This window comes from Ambystoma mexicanum, chromosome 11 (assembly GCF_040938575.1).
Source record: "Ambystoma mexicanum isolate Mex_15411 chromosome 11, UKY_AmexF1_1, whole genome shotgun sequence".
Taxonomy (NCBI): domain Eukaryota; kingdom Metazoa; phylum Chordata; class Amphibia; order Caudata; family Ambystomatidae; genus Ambystoma; species Ambystoma mexicanum.
Genome location: NC_090934.1, coordinates 119817093 through 119840363, shown reverse-complemented (window position 1 = coordinate 119840363; position 23271 = coordinate 119817093). Strand labels below are relative to the sequence as shown.

General features: G+C 44.2%; 1 protein-coding gene across 1 annotated transcript in view; it reads right to left on the bottom strand.

Moving 5' to 3' along the window:
• AIRIM (AFG2 interacting ribosome maturation factor) overlaps nucleotides 1–23271 on the bottom strand; it is a 102383-nt gene that overhangs the window by 25249 nt on the left and 53863 nt on the right. Inside the window, exon 4 of the mRNA XM_069622649.1 lies at nucleotides 12524–12639. Within this exon, the coding sequence (XP_069478750.1) occupies nucleotides 12524–12639 (116 nt within the window). The remainder of the gene's footprint in view (nucleotides 1–12523; nucleotides 12640–23271) is intronic.

Genomic DNA, 23271 nt, shown 5'->3' with positions numbered 1-23271 from the left:
TTTGGTTTTTGCTACAGGCCTAACTTTCAAGAGAGTTTTTTTTCTTTGAAAACTGAGGCAATTAAATGCCACCTTAACTGCCTTCCTATTTATCCTGTCTACTCTCCAATGAGGCCTGAATTTAGTGCTAGCTTTGCTAACGCACAAAGTTTCTGCATATTGCATCCAGTGATCTGGACATACTAACGTGAAAGTCATTTTTTCTACTGGCTGTAATATTACCCCAAAAATTCAATACACTTCACATTCTTTCCTCCAACAAGACCCATTATGTTTCACAGAAACAACATGGTACTTTGTACAGTTCAAGCCATCATGAATATCCAACAATGACAAAATCAGTGTGCTTCACTGGTGTCGAAACTTTCACTCGACAGCTAAACCTTTGAAGACTACATATCATACATTTCTCACTCAAGGTGCCCTTGCTTCAGGAAAGAAAGCAGCCATGTGGATTATCTATGGTACCACTCATTCTATTATGAGTCAAGTGCTCCAATTTTGATGTGCACTCTATCAGAACAAATGCAGCGTTGGTGGCCATTCAGCAATTTTATTTATTTATTTATTTGGATTTGTAGAGCGCACTACAGCCCACGGACATCGAGGCGCTATCATAGGAGCATAATAAGGCTTAATTTGGGGTTACAAGAATGCGGCCCAACAAGATTGCTTCATACAGGTTGCTTGGTTACATAAAACAGAGATACATACAGGTAGTAACTGTGCACTGTCAGAGAAACAAACAGGTGGTACATGTACATTGTCATACAAAGAGCCTAGTTTTGATGGCTTTCCTGAAGGCTGTATGGGAGTCAATGGACCTGATGTGAGATGGGAGGGCGTTCCAAGAGATGGCGCCCATAGTTGGGAAGCTGGTGCCACCTGCTCGAACACTGCGGGTTTTGGGTACGGTGATCCTGTTGGAGTATGCCGCTCTGGTTGGCCTGGATGTAGTGGGTTTGGAGATCCTTTGGACTAGGTATTGCCCAATATTGTCCAATCTCTGAAATATGAAGGGAAATCAGACCACCCCGTATTCTTTTGCGAGCAATATGCTCTAACTCAGGCGACTGTAACTTTAGCTCGCCAATGTTTTGGACTATCACTCCCATGATCTCTCACCATGGACTATGCTGGCTATGGATATTGGTACTTGCAGTCCAAACCCTGGGTTCCTGGTCTTCATATGCTGTCACAGCATATCAGAGCAGAAATCGCTCGCAATAACTAAAAAGGTGATGGGTGGAAGGTTTTGAATTAATCTGAACCTCTGGCACTGCTCTGGGCAACCACCACGCCACTGTTTTTAGCCCATCTGCGCCATTGTAAAAGGGCTCCAGCGATATGCAAATCAGTCAGGTACTGGCACCAATGGGAGCAGACGAGCCCGAACTGCTAGGCCAGGTCCTATCTATACAGAAACACAAGCACCCCAGAGGGGGTTTCGGCCTCAATCTGTCTCTCAACCAGTGTTAGGGTAATTTTTCTAAAGTTCACCCTTTAGGACTTTATAAAACTTTCAACTTGGCAATACAGAGCACCAACTTCTAGCATAGGCCTGTACCACTCAAGGCAAGTGTAGCAATGGCAGAGCAGTCATGCTTATTTTAGGAGATTAGGAGAAAGAGAGTGCTGAAGGAAGGTACAAAGAACCTGTAGGATATATTTGGTCCATAGAAACATACACTCTATAGCGTTATATATATATATACACACACACACACGCACACACACACGCACACACACACACACACGAGAACTCCGAAGAGGACGACTCTTCCCTTTACACTGGTGGGACCCATCAGCCTTGCGACAAGCTGCATTTCGATCCATCCCATAACGAACTGCGACCTTCCTGGGCTGCAGACCGCCAATACCCTGGAACCTATGTCCATTGTGCAGTGCATCGTCTTCTGAAGATTGAATCCTCCAGAATCGACCGGGCAACAATTGTTCATCTGGTATCCTGAAAAGGATGCTAAAATCATGGACCCGCGAGAAGAAATTAAGAATCCATTGCTGGAAGCCTCTTCCATCAACTGCTGCTGCTAGATCCACTCCAGTGTCCCTACTTTCCTCTACCTGACCAGGAATCCGGTGACCGGGTCTGTTGCATCATGGAGGCAACGTGCTGCAACTTCCTCTAACCCCTAAGATACTGTGAGACTCTTTGTAGAACTTACCTAGAGCTGAAATTCCTGCTCCTGTTTGCATGGCGTAATGATTTGTGTGTTTGGGAGTTCGCCCATGTGAGCCTGCAGAGAGACTTCTCTGAAGCTCCTGGACTGTTTTTCCAACAAAGGCTCTACTTACTTGCTACTGAAGACTTCCTCTGGAACTTTCTACAGCTGTGCCTTACCTGTTTTGCCCTCCAAACTGAGTCTGAGACACTCATAACTAGTTAGAGATGGACATCTAAAGTGTCAGGCCGCTGTATAATTATTACTAAGTATTTACTTACCTTATGATTGTTTTGTTTCATTCATCATGCCTGAAACAGTAATTACAAAAGTATTTTACTTGCTTTAGAATTGCATACTGACATTCTAAAAAGTATTACAAAGTGGTTTACTTACTGTGAATAATGCATTGGTTGTTCTAAAGTTACTTATTGAGTGTTATTGTACTTACCTTTTCACTTTACCTTTGTGTATATATAAAATAAACCATTATTTTTGTATAACTTTTAGTGTGTAAGTGTTTCTTTGGCTTATGTGTATACTGTACGTTCTTTGTACCACCTACAGCCCTGTTCTACATCCTCAAATAAGCCTGACTGCACAGCCATTGCTACCAACGTACGTTTGTGTTTCAGGCGTATAGTAAGAGTTGGAGCTCTGTGTCCTATGTGAGAGTCTTCTAAAGTCTTACCTAAGGTGGACGTTTGTAAAACTCCCTAGCAGGCGGATTGTTCAACCCAGACTGTCAAGCTTGTGGGATGTTCAGTATTAACTTGAGCCCAACACATAGAGTTAATGTCAGTGTTACCTTGAGTCATAGATGTGATGTCAGTCTTTCGAACTCTCATGTGGGCAGACAATACTATATGTATGATATTTGTTTTTACCATCATTGCATTGCAACATTGTGTTACTACTGACTTCTGCAATTGTATTCGCTCTCCACTCTTGCTTCTCCATTCTTTTTGACTGCTTACTCTCTTTTCTCTCCTCCTTTCCCTTCTCCCTTTTCCTATGTCCTCCCCTTACTTTCTTCTATGCACTTACTCCCCTTACTTTCTTCTATGCACTTACTCTATCAGAATTGTCCCTGAACCTAATATGATAGCAACCTCGTCTGTTTCCTCCACCCTCCCATTACTGTATATTTTTCCTCCCCACCACTCCTCCAGCACTATCTGAAATGTCGTCAGGTGTAGTATGATAGTCGCTTCTTTTGTTCCTCCCCTCCCTTTCTGCACCCCTCTCCCTCACCTTTTGTTTTTCTCCGGCTCTACCAGAAATGTCGTCAGGCCTAGTACGGTAGTCGCCTGTCTGTTTCCATTTTCTTCCCACTCTCCCCCTAGTTATTTCACATCCTTACTGTTCATGGCCTGTAAGAATGTGGTTGTATTTTACCTTGTTCCCTCCCTTGCCTTGAAGCGCTTTGAAACACATTGTGTATAGGTGCAATATAAATAAACAATCATATCTTATCATTATCATAGGGAGTTCCCCATGGGAATGGGAGTCCTTGTCCTCTGAAGGGGAATCACTCCAGTGAGGTCCCACTTTCCTAAACATCTAGGGAGGGTTTTGCTGAGCGGGCTCTCCTCCCTAAACTCAAAGGGGGTGGCTCCCCCTAAGGAAGAAGGGACAAAGTCTCTAGATTTGTCCCAAAGTCTAAAACCTGTTATAGGCAATTATCAGCGGTATTAAGCAGTGTTATGTATGGAAAGTCTAGATCAGATCATGAACTCAATCAGGGAGAAGAGCGGTGTCCATTTGGAAGATCTGCAGTCTGCCAGATGTGGTCTACTAGCTAGGTTGCAGACATCTGGAAATGGATGTCAATCCTTGTGTCAAAGGAAAAAATAATTATCGACTCCAGACAAATCAGTTTCTACCCCAGTGCCTCAAACTTTAAATGTGTGTACTGAAATCATTTGGAAAAACGGCCCATTACGCTATCTAGTGATGCCGTTTGACCTTGGCCTCTCACTAACCCACTCTCTACAGCACATTCTGGTTTCTGTAATGCACTCGTAAACAAAACTCCTACCCCCCCCCACACACACACACACACAAAACAATGTCCTATGTACACCACATCATCTTCCAAATGTTCAAGTGCTGCAATATTCCTTGGATCTACAACAGAGCCATATCAAATACCTAAAAGTCATTATGTGAGGTGGTAAAAGAAGGTTTGTGGATTCTTGGAAGCATCCCAACTCTGTAAACATAAGAAAATCCTTTTGTTAAGAGTGAATAATTTTATTTATTTATTGGTCATTTATATAGCTCCTATAAACTTAAACAAGCATTTCAAAGCACTCCAATGCGTGGAGGAAAGTAAATGACATTTATAAAAGGCATTGGAACATTCAAAATGGGCAAGTGCTATGATATGATGTGGCATTTATAACGGGCCTGAACACAAGTGAACACTATGTGTTAGAGGTACAACATCGAACAAAATACAGACAGATTACAACATATGAAGATAATTATTGTACCTGCCTGACGGTCATTTCAACAATGCAAGAGCTTTACAAAAAGAAGGGAGGGGGGTAGGGGTTTGGGTAGGGTAAGTCAAACAGAACAATGAGACTATCTTCGTATAAAACAGCAGCTCTGATAGGGTTAAGTGCTTGAGCCCTAATGGACAGGAGGGAAGGTGAGGGGGACAGGAAGATGCACACTCACTGGGAGCACAAAAAACAAAGTGGCAACAGATGTAAAGGACACCCAAATTCGATTTTTAAGCAGAGGTGCACTGGGAGCACAAAAAAAAGGAGAATAGTCAAATAAATCGAATTAGGTGAGCTGCCAACTGTGAGAAACCTGAAGGTGTCTCACCCGCTGGTCCCCAGGGACCTGTCATCCAGGTGGCCAGGACACGGCCATTGCTTTTAGATCCAGTTCCTAGGGTTGGACCAGTGCGGGAGGATCACCTGGGTGAGGGGTCTTCGAGGAGTGGAAGTGAGACACCGGATGGTGAGATGCGGTATCCCCTTCCCTGTAACACCTTTACCCCATCCTACCAAGTAGGATACTTAGGAACTCACCCCCCCCTTTCCCGACACAAACATTTCCTCACAGCAGTTCACTACAAGAGAAATCGGACTAACACCCGAGCCATATACCTGACATGTCCCAACGTTCAGACACGGTCAGGCAATTACTGCTGACCATTACACACACCTGACTTCCATTACACTTCCCCACACGGATAAAAGGTGGAGCACGTAAGCACACTCTGAGCAAGGCAAAGCACACGAAAACAGCATTTCCAAGATGGCAGTTTAATACCAGGAGAAAGACGGCAAAACCAAAGAGGATTGCAAGGAGGGAAGAGCCTTTGACCTTCACAACGAAAGACAGTTACTTTCATAAACCTTCGAGAATAGGAAACGTTAAGACCAGGAATCAAGGCTGAAGAATCCTGCATTGTGTGTCGGAGGACCCAGGGCTCTCCTGTGCCGATAGTGAAGGTCGGGAGAATCGTTTGTCGCTGTGGTACTGTCCTTGGCTCCTACAACAAAGCAGGGCCAGTAAAGTCAGCACAGCCGGTGAGTTGGGGAGACTGATACCAGAGCAGTCTGTGTTGAAGCTAAGGTTGCATGCAGCACCATTCTATAGTGAAAACGTAAAGAGAACATTGTACAAAGCGTATGTGGCAAGCGCCCTGAACACAATTAAACATCAGATGACTGATTGAACTTTGAAGGCAAGAATTACGATACCCTAGACAGAGTGGTCCCGCACTACGTGGGTGCTCATTTGAAAGTCTCCGTTAGGTATCCAGTTGAAAGGTGGCAAATATAAAGAGCGATAAAGAATTGTGAAATTGAAGTGGTCCTGCAACAGGTCAAGCCAAAATCCTGTGCACATCGAAAGTCTTCGAAGGTTGATGAAAACGTATATGACATTGGCCCGAGCCTGGCGGAGGGAGATCAGCTAATAGCTTTTGGTTATAGCAAGTTTGTGTAAAGTTATATTGGAAATTGGAATTAGTCCGAGCCCGCCCGAGGGATACTAATTAAACATTGTGTTAAAGCGAGATCTGACCCCCACTAAGGGGACTCCTAGATCTGAGCCCGACGTGGGGGATCCGGGGTGAACCGTGAGTCACCCAACAAAGAATATCCTACAAGAAATTAGATGTATAAATATTTCACGAACATTGTGTTGAGAGGATCTGAGCTCGACTGAGGGGGACCCGAGGTGAATAGTGAATCGCCTAAGAATTTGAGTACTTGTGAAAATCTGAAAGAGGAAAGAACTTCTTGTTTATTTATTGCATTAAACCCTCTAAATGAAGAGACTTAGAAAGGCAAAGAGACTTGGGCATGGAAGGCCCTGATGCTAATGATTGAACTGTATCCTTGTGCTAGAGAAGTCAGAGACTGTGCTAAGCTCGAGTGTAGCGCCTTGTCCAATACTGAAAACGTGGGAAGGGAGGCCAACGGCCTGAACATCCTGACATATCACTTTGTGAAGACTTCTTTCTTTTTCGGAACATTGTTTCTCACACTATTTGTATTTAGAGGTAAGGATTGGCAATAGGTTTATTAGTATAGGCCCTTCTATTATGACAAGACACTACTAGTACTGCATTATTATTATTTGATGGTTGTAGCTTGCTCCCGTCTGTAGATTTAGGATTAGATAGGAGTTTTTCAAACCCTTTTTCAAGTTCAATAAACACCCCTGAACTGTGGTCACTTGTGTCTGTCTTACTGTTGATATCATGCCTTCCTTACACAACTCACAGTAAAGCTGTAGGAGTGCAAGAGGTTCCTGGGGGCCAGGTTCTGCCTTCAGAGTCCAGATGACTTTGTTGTGGTGTGCTGATGCAGTGAAGAAATAACAGGGGGGCTCTCAGCGCCCTCCAGGCACAGACAAGCTCAGACAGGGCCTTAGTTCATGGGCCTTGGTGTTGGGGGCCAGCTATTCGCCTGTCGATTCCCCATTGGCCCAGAAGAGGAGGAGAGGGATCAATCAGCAGAGATTAGAGGCAGGCAGCAGGGCACTCCAGTGCATAAGGGGGGCGGGAGGGCTATCCAAGAATGAACCTATTTCGATAAGTTACTTATGCTGCTCCTCAACAAGCTCTGTAGGGCATTCCGATCCGTCATGACACCCTTAATAGCCAGAACCACTCAATTAGTCAAAGTCTGACCTGCAACACATTCAAAGGCATGAGAGTATATAGACTGTTCTGTACATCACTGGAGACGCTGCTGTAACGCGGAAACGCTACTTTATATTTTGTTGCAACTGCAAGTGACAGCGGAGCCCGTGAGAAATCGTTAACTAATCACTTACCATAATCTGGTTCTCAATTGAATCAAACCTGACTTCAGCCTCAGTGGAAGGGCAAGTGCCCGAAACACGTGTCAGGCTACTTCAGCTTTCATTAAAAATCATTATACCATTTTGGTCTTAATTAGTGTCGTTGCGCAGTGTGCTTGCAAAACTCACAATTTTTCTACTTACCTGGCGGTAGATTTGGCAAATCCCGCCCCATGCATCCACCTGCAGCATCTTTCACCACACCCAAATTTAACAGGCCCTTGCGCTGAACCTCGTCTTTTCCCCCTTTTGCCAACCTAGCTTCTTTACCACTTAGCTTTAGCCTTTCTCTTCCATACTTTCTAGGCTGGACTGAGAATATCATGCTAGATCATGTGGATTCAAGACAAAGTAGATGTTCATGGAACAGGCGCTCACTGAAACCATTTGTGAGCCTTGGCTATTATCCCTCCCTGGGAACATTACATTTCAGGACACACTGCTCTGAGAAATTAGCCTTGGCCTTTAGAAATGCCCAGTGATCCACTGTCAGTGGACACTCTTCTAAAGAAGGTATCTATTTATATTTTCTTTACCCCAGCAGAAATCATCCCTTTCGACTGTTCAGCAGAAGGTGATTATGGGCCATCTCCTTTGCCGACTGGCCGCCCCTTTTTTTTTATAGCATAACCCTTCTCTAAACAATGCTTACCAGCAAGCAAAAAGGATGGTATAAGCACACAGGTCCAGAAGACAGCAAAATGTCCATGCTCTAAACTCTTTCAAGTGATCTCTAGCACTTGATCAGCACCACTCGGCGAGAATAATCCCACAAGTCAGTTACAGTGAATACATATTGATATAATAGCATGGTATGGGGAATGCATTTGTTGTGTAGCATGTTTATTGTGAATAATTCCTCGTTATAAAAATGATTATAAACATTGTAAAGATCTGCTGGACAGATCATGGAAACTCTTTGACGAGCTTGGCTAGCCCTTGGGCTTTAAGACTAGGCTTCAATCAACAATTTATTTATTTATTTATTTTTATTTATTTATTTGCATTTTTAAAGCGCTCACACAGCCCAGGGGCATTGAGGCGCTGTTACAGGAATATGACTTAGTTGCGTATTTATAACGCGCTTAATACCCAGTGGTTTCTAATCGCGGACCTGGGGATCAAACCTGTGTTGCTTCGTGTCGTCTTGTTTCCAAGGCGAGCATGTTGTCGCTAAACTATCCTCCCGGGACAATGAAGGTCATCACAGTGTGACAAGAGACTCAACTGAAATTTTATGGCTGTATTTCTTTTCATTTGGTCCTAATCTTGTATCATGAGAGTCATGTATTTAAATAGTGTACATATAACTACTTGTCTTTAACAGCGCACATAATCTCTTTTCTTTTTCAGCGAATGTATACTAACTTCCTATAATGCTTGATTTATTAGCGTACAATGCATTTCTTTGTTTTGAACTTTCTCTCCAGGGCGAAGTACATTGTTTGATCAGAAGATGAAAACTGTTGACTCAGCCCTTGTTTGCAGGAGAACTATCAGTATTGCGTGATGTGGACTAGTGTAGACTGGGAACTCGTACAAGAACTGATTGAAAAACACTATTGCAAGTAAGATGGGAGATGGTGACATTGGCTTTTAGACAATAGCCTTCTAGAATGAACTAGAACATATGAGCAAGAAGAAGACATCTGTGTCAATGAGGGACTAAACCGTGCCCCAGCATGAACTTGACAAAGGAAAAGCCTCCACACTGGAACCACTGATTGTGTTTTGTTTCTGGAAATATCTGGAATATGGTTTTGGTTAGAATATCTCTGTGGTTTTGGTTCGATCATGAGAGATTTATCAATGAAAGTAGATATAGGTGTGGTCTTTGGGGAAGGATAAGGGACTGTTCCTGAAAATCAAACATGCAGGTCTGGTGGTCTTGTAAGACAATAAAGCAGTCTCTGTCTTTGCTACTTTATAAAATGATTATGTGAACTCTTTGTCTCGTATACAACTCAGTAACTAAATTGAGAGGGCGAATGACCACAATGAACAAGAAAAAAGATTGGAGTTTTAATGATGCAGAGAGATAGCCCCAACAGATCTTCAATGCAATATTGAAATGAGTAGGAAAACACTGCTGGTCAAACTACTAGCCAGTAAGCAATTGTGAAGAATCATACAGATCCCTCACTGAAACCCTGCCTAAAGTCTCCTCCTAGGTGGCCAGGGAAAGGCAGACGCTTCCGGATCCTGTCCTGGGGGGTGGTGTACTGCGGGAGGATCTCCTGGGAGGAGACAGGGCGCAAGGTGGTGAGGAGATTGTGTGGGATGAGACACAGTATTGTCCTCTGACAGAAAGTACCTTTCTGGATTGCTAAAACAGGTAATGGCATATTGCCATTATAATGTCCCTGATCCACGTATACGATCTGTGACCCGGTTTACAAATTCTGTTCAATTTGAACAAGCCTTTTCAACAGAAAGATCTTTCAAGCTATCTCCGGATAAACACCCTCCTTACTCCCAAAGGTATAATGTAAAATGATCTGGAGAAAATGCCTAACATCAAATGTCTTCCTCCATAGCAACTAATTCTAACAGTCCACCTTTTCATGAGTTTAAGGAAAGTAGATCTGCCCTGAAAATTAACTCAATTGTTGAAAGAAACACCTTTGTTGAAGGTGACTACAGGTCCCATAATCCCAGAAGTACTGGGACGAGGAAGAGGGCTGAAGAGGTAGGTTGTAGCAGTAGTCAGGCAATTAAGCCTAACAGCCCACACCTGAAAGAACCTGGGAGGCATAAAAGGCCCCCTCAGGTGCGAGCAATTGAAAAGACCTGGAACTGTGACTGGAATGCGAGTTGTAACAGTAGTAGCAGAAGCAAGAAGGCATGATGCTTGCAAACCAAGCAGAAGTTGGAGAACAAGAGGGATGCCGGAATGTGAAGACAGCAGATGTCACCTGCTTGTTGGGAGAGGGTCCTGTTCCCCAAACTCTCAAATGCAGAGGCTGCACAGCGGAAAGCGTGCAGGAGAAATGTCTTTCCCCATGTGAGCCTGAGTGCTGTGGTTGCCGTGCAAGTCGAGGAGCAGTTATCAAGCCGTGGGTCTCAGGATCGAAAGGGATTCCATAAACAAGTGGCCGGTCCGGAGACACCTTCACAGAGGAAGGGTGTGGGTCCCTAAGAAGCCAGAAGCAGTAAGCACAGGCGTTAAAATACCTTGCACAAGCATTGCAAGCAACAGTATCCAGTTCCATATTCACTTCCGTATGGTTTAAAGCGAGTAGAAGTTGTTTGTTGAAGTTCAAATACTGGAACAATGGAAATGTAGCACTCGTGTGTAATCTGAAAGTCCATTTTACTCACGTCGATAGCTAGCGCTACTTAAATACATTGTTCAATCTTTAAAAGACTGTTACTGTCTAAAGGAGTAGTCGCATGGCACTAATTAAGAAGAATGAACGCTGCAAAGACCATTACTGAATACCTAACCTTGACAATACCATTGTTGAAATCTTTAACTTGTGAAAACTACATCAAGGAGTGGTCGCGTGTGCCTAATTGTGATTACCAAAACAGGACTGAACTCTATCCTTCACTTTCACATGGGAATATAATTCAGTACTAATCTTTAAACCTTGAAAACTACATCAAGAAGTGGTTGCGTGTGCCTAATTGTGATTTATAAATAAAGACTAAATGCTATTCTTTACTTTAACGCGGCATACTTTTCATATATTAGAAATTAAAGAATACATCTCTTACTGAAGAAGGGAACAAGCATTGCCCAAGCCAAGTGTCTCCCCATATTTATTAATGGTGAAAGCAGCCTTTCTAAAAGGCAATCTAACTGTTTTGTGAAGTTAATAACAATTAAATGGCCTACGATACGAGTGTGCAAGCATTACCTGAAGCTAAGAGAGTGGCACCAAGGCTTCAGCGTAATTACCTGGCCTGATAACTGTCAGAAATGTGCAGGTGAAATTGGGGAAAGGAAACCGGCTGCTTGTAAAGACTATTTGAAGTTGACACAATCGGTAGTGCCAGAGAATGTGGAAGACAGAGGGAAGGGAGTCTTAAAGGCAAACCCAGATTGTTATTGTGGCAGACAGACAAGAGAGGCAAAGAAGCTGCCCCTTTTGAAGAAGGTTATTTAGAGGAAGAGTGCCTGCCTACTTGAAGTTGTTAAAGTACTTTGAAGTTTATCTTGTCGAAGCCTGTCTAGAAGAACCAATCACTGAAGCTGTGGTGGTATATCTGGTTGTCATTAGATGTAATAGTGTACTAGTCCATACCCAGTGGAGTACTGTGGGACAAAGGTGACTGCTCTCATAGTGAAAAGTAGAAGTTGGTGAAGTGGAAGCAGCAGCACTGAAAGGTCATCCTGTCAAATATACCAATGTGAATTCTAAATCTGTAACTACAAGAATACTAACTGGTAACCAAAAGAATACTAACTGTTCACCAAGAACTGTATATTACTGACAGTTCTGGATATTGCATTTCTTTTAAACTGTGGCAAATCTTCTTAAAAAGAGGTGGCAAGCTATCATGGCTGGGATTGCCATTGGTGCTATTTGGTGGAAGAGGAAAGTGGATATTTCACCAAGGAAAAGAGATGTGTAATCATTGGAACTTTGGTTAACAAACCTTTACATTTACTTTGAAACATCAAGAACTGATTTGAGACATTTCTTTCTTTAGTTGAACACTAACATAATTGACCTTGAATCCTGGGGAAGGGAAATCACCCAGGAATTTAGAAGGTTATTCAGAGTCTGTGAATGCTGTTCATGTTTTGTTGTATTGCCATATATTTACTTTGTGTATTTGTTGCTTAGTGTGAGGGCCAGTTATCCAGTGTTAGAGTGTTTCCCCTTAGCTTTGGTTAGGCAAGGAAATCCTCAGCAGAGTAGGGATAGTGAGGCATTTTGATAATATTTATTTTAAGAATAAAATGGCATTGTTGATAACACTTCAAACAGTTATCTGCCTCGCATTACTGACCCCTCACACAATACAGAAGTATAGCAAAACATCCTCACCTGGTACCAAGTCGGGCTGGGAGCGATCTGTCAATGCCTGCCAAGACTGCGGCAACTCTCGTATCGCTGACAAGTTATCCTCTCTGACCTGAAGCAACAGCTTTCTTCTCAAATATCTGAATGGCAGTTAAGAACTTGCATATTACATTTACAAAAAAACATGGTTGCTTGCAAAATTATCAAAAAAGCAAAGGAAACACAATAATGTCTGGCAGTCTACACTTGACATACTGTGCTGTTCCAAACCAAAAAGTCCTATTATCACATCGAAAAAAATAGATGGACAGTAAAAAAATTGAATATGAGGAGTAACTAACTTTATGTTATCACCCAAAGACTTTGTTCACTGAACATCTGTGCTGATTGCTACAAGCTGCAAATTGATTGTTAACCAAAAATAAAAATGACACAATTTGGGCATAAAACAGGAGACAAGCATGCAGCACAAACATAGCCATCATGATTCAGAGCACATGGACAACATCTTACATGAAATGGAGTGACAAATTGTTAGGGGAGTTTTCCTAAAGTCCACTTGAGGTAAGACTCTATAAAACTATCCCTTGGCATACAAGTCCCCAACTCTTAGTATAAGTTTGTACTAACCAAAGGATCTGGTAGAATGGCAGAGCAGCCAGGCTTATATTACGAGGAGGATGTGAGCTGTAGGTAAGTACATTGAACTCAGTCAATACAATAGTCCAAAAGAAGCTCTTACCCACTGAAAGTTATATTAAAATATATTGATTTTATATCCACAAGGCAGGTAAGTAAATACTCTTCTAGACTAACCAATACAGATAGCAATTATTCACAATATTTTTCAAAGCTGATTGCTTCAATTGTAGTTGCTCACGGTTACAAATGCTACAGAGAATGACCCCAATGACCGTTCTACCGTATTACTAGTAGTGCCGGGCACTCTAATTGATTACAGAGAAACAGTAATTACATTTAGGTAATAAAGTCGCATCAGACAAAGTCTGTAGGAAGGGAGGAGGGTTATTCACACATTAGCAACAATTCACTTTAGTAACACTTTTCAAGGGTATCTAGCGCTTTAGTAGTCCAATACACAACTATCCAAATGTCGGTGTAGGAGTGGGACAAAAAGCCTTATGTAGCAGCTGGAAAACAAAAGTGCTACTTTTGTCACTTAAGTAAAAATGCTTAGTAAGATAACACTAGTCATAGGGACTCTGCAAAAGACTCGCCTACTAGGACAAAAGCTGTTAGGACTGGACCAGAAGTATGGGTGGACACCCAAACACCTTGTAACACACTCCAGTCACACTGGAGTGACTCTAGGCTTACGGTAAGGTCTACCTTCAGCCCCACAGTATCTTATGTTAAAAGAAGCAAACGTAGCTGGATTCTCTCCTGTGCACTAGCGACACACCTGGTTTCCCGATTCCTCAGTGTGGTGATGAAAGGAAGGACTCTAGATGGGATGTCACTTCAGCAGTTGCGAGAAAGGACCCCCAGCAAGGATTTCTTCGGTCTTCCACGTCGGTCTGCGGTTTTGGCGCCTTTTTATCAGTTTCAACAAAGGACGGTTATCGGACAGTCGATCTTCATCGATCCTGTAGTCCTGCACTCTGGTGAGGGGACTTAGATGAGTGGGATAGTGCCTCTGGAGGTCCAACTGGAGCTCAACAAAGTTCTGGGCAGATTCCTCCTCGCAAAGACGTTGCACTGCAAATGGGTCAGAGGTCTCCTGGTATTCGCGGTTTGCAGCCATCGAAGGTCACAACACCTCAGGGATGGCTCGAAAGGGAAGGAGTCATTCTCTCCAGAGCTTGTCTGTCAATACGGAAATGGGGTCCGGACAGCAGTGGTTGCTTTATGGTTACTGGAAGGGTCTGCAGGCATCTCCGGTCATCTTCAGCTTCGGATCTTCTGTTCCAGTGGTCGAATTGCCTTCTGCCTCAGGAACCTCACCTTTTATTCAGATTGACCATTTAGTCCTCTGCAAACTTTCCCAGCATTTAACAGAAAGGGGTGGGTGACGGTCAAATCAGGACAGCCAACCCACCAGTGGGAACTGGTTCCATTCAGACACTCTGGCAGACAATGGATAGGGGAGTGCAAAACTCCTCCCCCACGTCCTGCCTTAACAGACACACTGAAGCTTAGGTGGGAACACCGTAGGCTTCCTGCCAAAGGCAAAACACATATTCAGACCTCCCCTTCCCAGAATGGTGCAAGAAGGGCTAACAAAGGACAACCATTCAAGAAATGACGAAAAAAGAAATGAGCCACCATGTTAGACCATAGGTGACCCTTTTGTGCATAACCGAGACTGTGAATATAGTCGGCGGTAGAAAATAGCACAGGCGTTGGTAGAACACATCCACTGCCACCAGCCATAACTTTAGGGTTGCATAAAGGCATCATGAAGCAAGACACAGACAACAGGTTCAAAGTTCTAAACAAAATGGTTTATTGAATCAAATGTCAGGATGGTAGAAGACCTAACTTGCCCTATGCCAAGGTGGGATTTCCTTACCTGAATGAAACTAAGGAAAGCCTTACTCAAAGAGTTCAACTTAAAAGTCTGTCTGTGTCCAAAGCCTATCGCTGCCCTCACAACTAATGCAAAATAATTTGCATGGATGCCGATAATAAAAGAAATGGTGATCAACACAAAGTTCTGAGCTTCCTTTTCAGCTCCCCTTGCCCAAGTTCAAGAAAGTTCCACAAACATTACTTTTCCCAAGTTCAAAACAGTTGCAGATATCCTTGAGGTTCCCTTCTCAAAGTTCAAGGCAAAACAATTCCATGCAATCCTCGGGGTTCCCTTCCCCAAGTTCCAGGCAACAAAGTTCAAAAGAAAAAGGATCTTGAGGCTCCATCCTCAAGACAGCATTTGCAGGTTCCCAAGATTTCAACGTAGTAACTGATATTTGTTTCAGTCTTTCAAAGTTCAACACAAATCTAGGTCCACTTGACCCTCCATTCTGGTTCGCCTTACCAGTTCACTCATAGTGCTTCTTCTTGGTGTATTTCATAATGTCTTTAACTTTCACAATATAGGGCTCACTGGTCTAGGTGCAGATATCAGACCACACGGTCCACCCATCAAAGGTCGCGCAACCAGGAAACCTAGGATCTCCAACACCCACAGGTTTGTCTGTAATGGTCCCTGTGTACAGATTCAGATTCACTTAGCTTCTCTTTGTCGACACTTGGCTCTGTGTGCAGTTTCTTTTTTTTATTTATTTTTTATTTTATTGGTTTAAATTCAAACCTTTAAAATATTACACAGTAAACAAACACACACGCAATCCAACACAACACAAACTCCTTCCCATCCACCCGTCCCTTCATTGTCAAATTTAATCATAAGAAAGTGTCCATCTTGCTTTCACATCAGTCTCTCGTTCTACGACTGCTCCCATGTATTTAACCTTGCGTCAATCAGTGCTAGAAAAGATGTCAGAGGCATTATTAGTTTCATATCGATGCCATTCCACATTCGCCTCCACCATTCTTCAGCACATAACGTCGGATGATCCTCACTCCAACGTGCCAAGTGAATTGAGCGCTCATCTTTCAATTTCGGGCAAAACAATACCAGATGTTTAAGCGATTCACTTTCGATCTTACAGAATCTGCACAAAAGATTTGAGCCTGTATTGCAGGCCCAATGGCTGGACTGTTCTTTGGTTTGTAGAGCTTTTAATCGAAACAGCATAAAGAGTCTTCGCGCCCTGGGATTTGGGAATAGCTGCTGGTATTTTTGTAGCACATTAAACCCTCTTGTCTCAGCAGGTGAATTTTCCATAGCTCTAGCGGCAGATCTCTCGTTGCATGTAGCTTCCCAATCTGTTCGCCATATCTTTACTTTTGCTGCTGAGGGATTTGCATGAAGAGTTTCCACGCTGATGTCGTATTCAAGCAGAAGATCTTCGCAGCGTTTTTCCCACACGGAGACAATGTCTCTTCCATCCGATGGCACATTGTGAAGTATTCGGATTTGTGGGATTCTCTCGTCAGCTCTGGATTTCCGATATAATGCCAGTAGGTTCCAGCTAATACGTGCGTGCAAGGAGATCAAAGCAAGTTCATATCTTATACACGCAGTCGAAATGCCTGTTGGTAGACTTAAGGCTTTAGTCCAGAACACATGCGCTAATGAAGCCCAATGATTAAACGAGCATCCGAAGGCATTCTCAGCTCCAAATGTTAGTATTGGTGATACTTTCTGTTCATAGAAGTCTCTCAAGGGTCACATTAGGAATTTTCCAAACTTTCTATGCAGAAGTAGAGCCTGACATGCCAGTTGTCCGCATTTCCTTTTTGATTCGAGTAACCATGGAGCATCACAAATGCTTGAATTTAGAGACATGCCCAGGTACTTTACGCTTTTTGATATGCGAAGCGGCGCCTGACCTAACTTCCATGCAAACTTTGTTCCCTTTGCATTTTGTTTATTGCTTAAGTTGTGCAGCACCAGGATTTCACTCTTAGCTGCATTAATTTTCAGATTGTTCATGGTCACGTACTTCGGGACTGCCGCGAGTTTTCTTTGTAACCAAATTGGGGTTACATCCAGAATGACTAAGTCATCAGCGTACAAAATCCAGCTTATCTTGGATAAATGGAGCTTAGGTGGAAAGGACCGCGCCAAATTTATTGTATCGCCAATGTCTGAAATGAACAAAGTGAAAATTGCTGCAGCCAGCGGGCAGCCCTGTTTCACCCCCTTATGCGTCTTGATCTGCGATGACAGGGTACCCGTTTGATCCAAGTGGATAGAAATTGACGTGTCCGTGTGCAATTCTTTAATGGCCTCTAGCAAACCAGCAGGGCAACCCCACAACCTTAGCTTTTGCCAAAGTAGCTCTCTATCAATCATGTCAAAAGCACATGAAAAATCCACAAAGGCGAGATATACTGAGGTGTTCGCACGTAGTGCTTCCATCTTTAGCAGGTTCAAAATAAGTAGGTTCAGGGAACATCCCACATATTTTACAAAGCCTGCTTGTCTTTCGTCAATTCTATTTGCTGAGTGAGCACAAGTAATTAGTTTTCTTTGGAGCAATGCAGCAGAGATCTTGCCTAAAACATCTAACAAGGCCACAGGACGGTAGTTTTTAGGAGACGTTCTATCGCCTTTCTTAAAGATTGGGACAATTATCCCCCTTTTCCATGAGGCAGGAGTTTGTTGGTGCAAATTAATTTTCACAAATAAGTCAAAGCACAAATCTGCCCAGAGGTCAGGGAGTTGCTTAATCGTGAAATTCGTCAACCCATCAGGTCCAGGTGCCCTAGAGTTTTTTGCTTTCTTAATAACTTCTCGAATTTCCTCTCTCTCGAGACGTATAACTCCCATGGTATTGTCTCGTACACCTTTGAGGAATTGCTAGCCGGATTTTTGTTGTATAGTGTCGTAAAGTGTTTTACGCACTCTACCTCTGAAACCAAACATCTTTGTAAGGCTCCTTGCGACGTTTCCATACGATTAATGATTCGCCAAAACTCCCCGCTGTTCTTATTTGTGAGGGTCTTCAACATAGCCTCTGCATCTTGTTGTTGTAGCTGGTATTTGTGGCTCTTTAACCAGTTCTTGTAGGCTTGTTTGATAACTCTGTTTTTTCAACCTCTTTCACTCGCTGGGCCTTGGTTGTTTCTTCGAATCTTGGCGCGCAGCAATCTCTTACGCTGCATCACTGTTAGATTGAAGCAGTGTGTCTTCCGAAACGACCATTGTTTTAGCCCAATGTTTTTAACCTTAAATTGTTGCAGTAACGAGGCATATTCTACCTCCTCCGGCATTGACTTAAATTGATTGTAAAGCTTCGACACCTCTTGTTCCTCCAGTCTCAATCTTAGGCGATTAGATTCAACCTCAACCTTAGTCGTCCATTTTTTTACCTTGGACAGTTTCAGATTCTTGGAATTTTAACTGCAACAGTTCATGATCGCTGTTTTTCATGGGGAGAATTTTCAGTGATTTTACCCTAGCATGAAGAGCGTCTGTTGTGAAGATGTAGTCTATAGTTGACGAATGGCCATCCCGGTGCCATGTCGACTTCGCCGGGATGTCCCCTTGCGTAAAGCCATTTAACATTGTGAAGCCTCTTGCGTTTTATTCCTCCAACCAATCCTTCGCAAGTTGTTCTTTCTCCGGGTGATGGGACTTGAAGAAATCGATATTTAAATCACTGCAGACAATGATTCCGACCCCCTTGTTTGAACCAAGCAAGTTATCGATGATCGTCGTTACTTGGTCAATAAAAGGGTATGTCCCCGTACAACGATGGTTCCAGTACAGACTGATCACCTGAATCACATCTACGTCCTTCAATACGTGATTCCTCTTGCCTATCTCAGATACTTGAATGTATGATGTATAATTCGTGGATTTTAACAAGCGATAACCTGAAGACCATTTGATCATGGTTAAAAGGCCAGCCATCGGTCGCCACTTCGCTGCCTTAATTGCTGAATTCAATGCACATTCAAACTCTGAGATGACTGGCATATCACCCATCCATGTTTCCTGGAGACAAACCAATTGTGAATCTTGAAGCCAGTCGTTAGTTAGCAAATGGAGAAAGCCACGAGTGTTCCACAAAGCAAACGTACAGGCTTGCGTTATTCCGTCCTTCAGGCGTTAGTTTCGGACTTTCTCATTCAACGCTTTGGCCAGCCATTTCCAATCTTGTGTGTTTTCTTTACAGGACGGGCTTCCTCCTAAACTTGTTGCACTCACGTCCAAGGATCTGCCACTATTAATAGTAATAGAAATTTTATCCATTGGACTGGTTCTTGAAACTACCTCCTGGTCAATAACCGTCACCCTTTTGGAGTCACCCGGAGGTAGCCCTCCCTTGGGTACCGGTTCAGTTCTAATGTTCTGGGCAATCGGCATCGGTGCCATCCTCTCTGGCTGCTGTTTCATCGCGGTTGGGTATGAATTAGACTCTTGTGGGATTATCGCAGCCCCTGTGGCAACGTCTCTCTCCCAATTTTTGCCATGCACCTTCTCCATTATTTTGAAGATATCAAATCCCAAGAACAAAAGGTCTTCGCCTGCTTCCAAGATTGCATTAGCAATTATGTTGGAGTCAACATGCAAATCACCTTATCATTGCATGTTTCTTCAGGAAATTCCACAATTTTTATGTCCTTGGAGCCCACTGAACGTAGGCGAGGAGCGTGGTGGAGCTATCTTAGTACATTTGCTCGATTCAGGATTAATTTGTCTCGAGGCTCCAACCTCTCCAACATCAGTTTAATCGTCAGGGCATGGGCCATGGGGTGTGCTGATTCCAGCCCTTTATTGCAGTTCAAACTTTTGTCCAACACTTTAGGCTGATCCAGGTCATCTTTTCTTAGGTCCAAACTAGCAGCAGACCACGGGGTCAGAGTGGACTCAGATCTTTCTCTTTCCACGGCTAAGACATTCATCGGTAGTTGACTCACTCTGCCAGACTCAAGCTGCTTCATTGGTAAATTAAAGGTTAGCTGGTCTCTTTTTTCTTGTAATGTAGAAAACACAGGACTCAGACATGCCGAGTGAGTGCCTGTTTATACCCAAAACTTCAGTCGGCATTATGGCGCAGCTTCTTCCCCCCTTCACCGCGACTGGTTTGTTTCAATGGTCCGGAATCTCCAGCGGTTCGCTCGAAGTGGGGTTTATCATGGCAACCTCAGCATTCATTCCAGTAGTCGCCTCTCTCTGTCTACTAGGCACGATGATCCCTCTAGTCGCTGGAAGACCTTCTGCGTCTTCACCGTCTTCATAAACCGACAAGTTCATCAACTCCTCTTGGTCTACATTCACAGCTTCAATCATCTGACAGTTACTTGCTTGCGGAGCACTTGGCAGTGACTCTGCTATTATTTTAATACCTTCCTCTTTGACTACACCGGATTTCAGCCGTGTGGTGCTGGCTTTGTCCACAATCTGTAGCACATTAATGTTACGCAGAAATTTGAGAGCACCTCTTTGATGATTCAACTTATGTCCTGGCAGAGATTTTTTTTGCTTCTTGGATTGCAGAGGTTTGGATTTCTTACTTTCCATCTTTTTTTGTTGGACAGCATCTGCGCCCCCAAAAATGGGAAACAAGCTTGCTGACTTTAACTCGTCAACATCTACAGCTGTATTCCCTGTGCACACTTCCGGCACTGTTGTATGAAGAGTTGAACCCAACGCAATTTGACTATCAAGTTGTCCCAGATTTGCAGCGCTTCTAGCTTGTATAAATGCTGAGTGGAAGGAGGTTTCCAGTGTGGTGTCGGGTCCACTACTTTCACTGTGTAGATCACCAATTACCGCGTGCCCTACTACCTCGCTTGCCGCTTGCCGGGGTAGCACTGTGGGTGCTGACACAGGAGGACCATTAGACGGCACTAGTATACTTTTTGGGCTCATGTTCATTGGACCAAGATTAATTTCTTGATGGCTTAGTTGCCTTTGAGCTGCTTCTATCTCTGGTGCTGAAACACTATTATGCAATAGAGAGAGTGCCGTTGGCTGCTCCTTCCGTGGCATCTACAAGACCGCGCAAGCTCCTGATTGTTCACCGCCTTTTGCTTCCATATGGGATTTGCGAAAGAGAGCCAGTGCTTCCCTTGCCACTTCTGCAAATAGTTTTTTGTCAATCATGTCGTTATGTTTCCCCTCATTCGCTGAGGCGAGGGCTGCCAGAAGTTTCTGGTTCACATTTTCTTGCGTGTTTCTATGTCCACTGTGCAAAGCTTCTAGATGCAATAGTTTTGAATTCATTGGAGCAATTAACGTTGTTAGATCTTTCACGTTATCGTTTATTGCTTCATAGAGTTTGGTAAACGGCGCCAGCGAGATTGCCATTGCAGAAGTCCAAGATGATAGTAAATCGTTTGTGGGCACATGCACACAAGGCGCCGAACCGCCATCTTTAACCTTTCTCCTCGTCTCATGTGCCGCATGCCTTGGGGCAAATCACTCTCTTCGAACTTTATGCAGCCGTTGGCTTAGTCGACACGGCCTCACACCATGGATTGCATTGGGGTAGGATGTCAGCCTTTTCTGGGATTCTGCCACCTTTTCCACAGATGACTGGGAGGACTCGCCAGTTGACTCAGCTTCTAAAGTCCTAGCACGTTTGTAGAATCCAGAACCCCAAATGTCACGATTAGCGTCTGTCAAATAATGACACTGTCTTTTCTGAGGTAATTTACGCGCCACATTCTGCCCCGGAATGGACACTGGCGTCTGTTTCCCAGCACGTGATTTATTCAGCTCAATCAAGTTTTGCAGTACTGTTGAAACCACCTCTAATGAGTTCCTTCGCTCAGCGGTAAGCACACCCCCTAGTTCCTTCTGCAACCGGGGTCCGCATTGCAGTCCTACAGCATCACAAGACACTGCTGGGATACAATCTGGGCTTGTCAAGTTTGGCTCTGTACAGGCACCCAACGAGGCCGCTGCAGTGAACACTTCTTCATCATGATGTTGCTCACAACTATTCTCGTGGAGAACCGGGTCCGCCATTGTTGCGGGGTAACTGTTGGTGCTTACCTGACATTCGCGCTCTTGCCTCCTAGCGCGTTCGCCTCTAGCTGAATCAATGTCAGACACAGAGCAAGGGGCCAAAGGCAGCCCCTGGGGGTTGGCAGCCGTCCCCGATCGACTGTCACGGCACGCCACCGCCGAATCCTGCATGACGCATCCCTCGTCGGCAGTGCACAAAGCGTCTACCTCCAAACTCCCCCCCGCTGCGTCATCATGCGGTGCCGAGCAAGCCACAAACTCCGCCTCTGCACTCCTCGGCAACATCAACATCTGGGAAAGCGGGTCCACCATACCCATCCCGCACTGCGGCGACTGAACTGGAGTCTCCACCACACCCGTCGGGAGGCACACTCCCACTCCAACCCCGACAGTAAGTCCATCTTCAATGCTAGTATTTCGGGCTTCTTTCGTACCCATAGAAATTGTGGGGAGATCCACAGTCACAGTGACAATGTTCGCCTGCAAATGCACAGATGTGGGTTCTAAGTCGTGTGTTATTGGGAGTCCAGTGTTAATTGGGGCCACGGCATCATCTGCATTTCGTATAGCCTCAGAGTCACCTTGAGGCAAACAGGCACCAGGCTCCACAGTTAACTCCGTTAAAGAGTTGGATGAAAAATACTGGCTCACCTGGTTATGCCTGTCGCGTTTTACTGGTAGCTCCTCTTGCTTACCCATGCATTTTATTTGGGCTCTTGTCCTTGATGCTGGCAATGCAGGATCCATTATCACGGCTCACAATAGGATTGTCACAACAGGGCAGACAATCCACGTCGCCCACTCGCCAAACGGCCAAACAGTGATGTCCACAGCCCTTTGTACCTCAGGGCTTAGCGCCGCAAGGGCGGTGGAGGCAGCCTTATGTACCAGGTGACCAGGTGACCAGAAATGAATGTTAAAGGTATAGGCACACACATCTCCAGTTCACCAGTTCTCCAAAATCTGTTATTTCTCCTCCAGGTAGGTCAGTGCACTCGCCACAGCCAAACAGTGATGTCCACAGCCCTTTGCACCTCAGGGCTTAGCGCCGCAAGGGCGGTGGAGGCGGCCTTATGTACCAGGTGACCAGGAATTAATGTTAAAGGTACAGGCACATGCATCTCCAGTTCACCAGTTCTCCAAAATCTGCTATTTCTCCTCCAGGTAGGTCAGTGCACTCGCCACAGCCAAACAGTGATGTCCACAGCCCTTTGCACTTCAGGGCTTAGCGCCGCAAGGGCGGTGGAGGCGGCCTTAT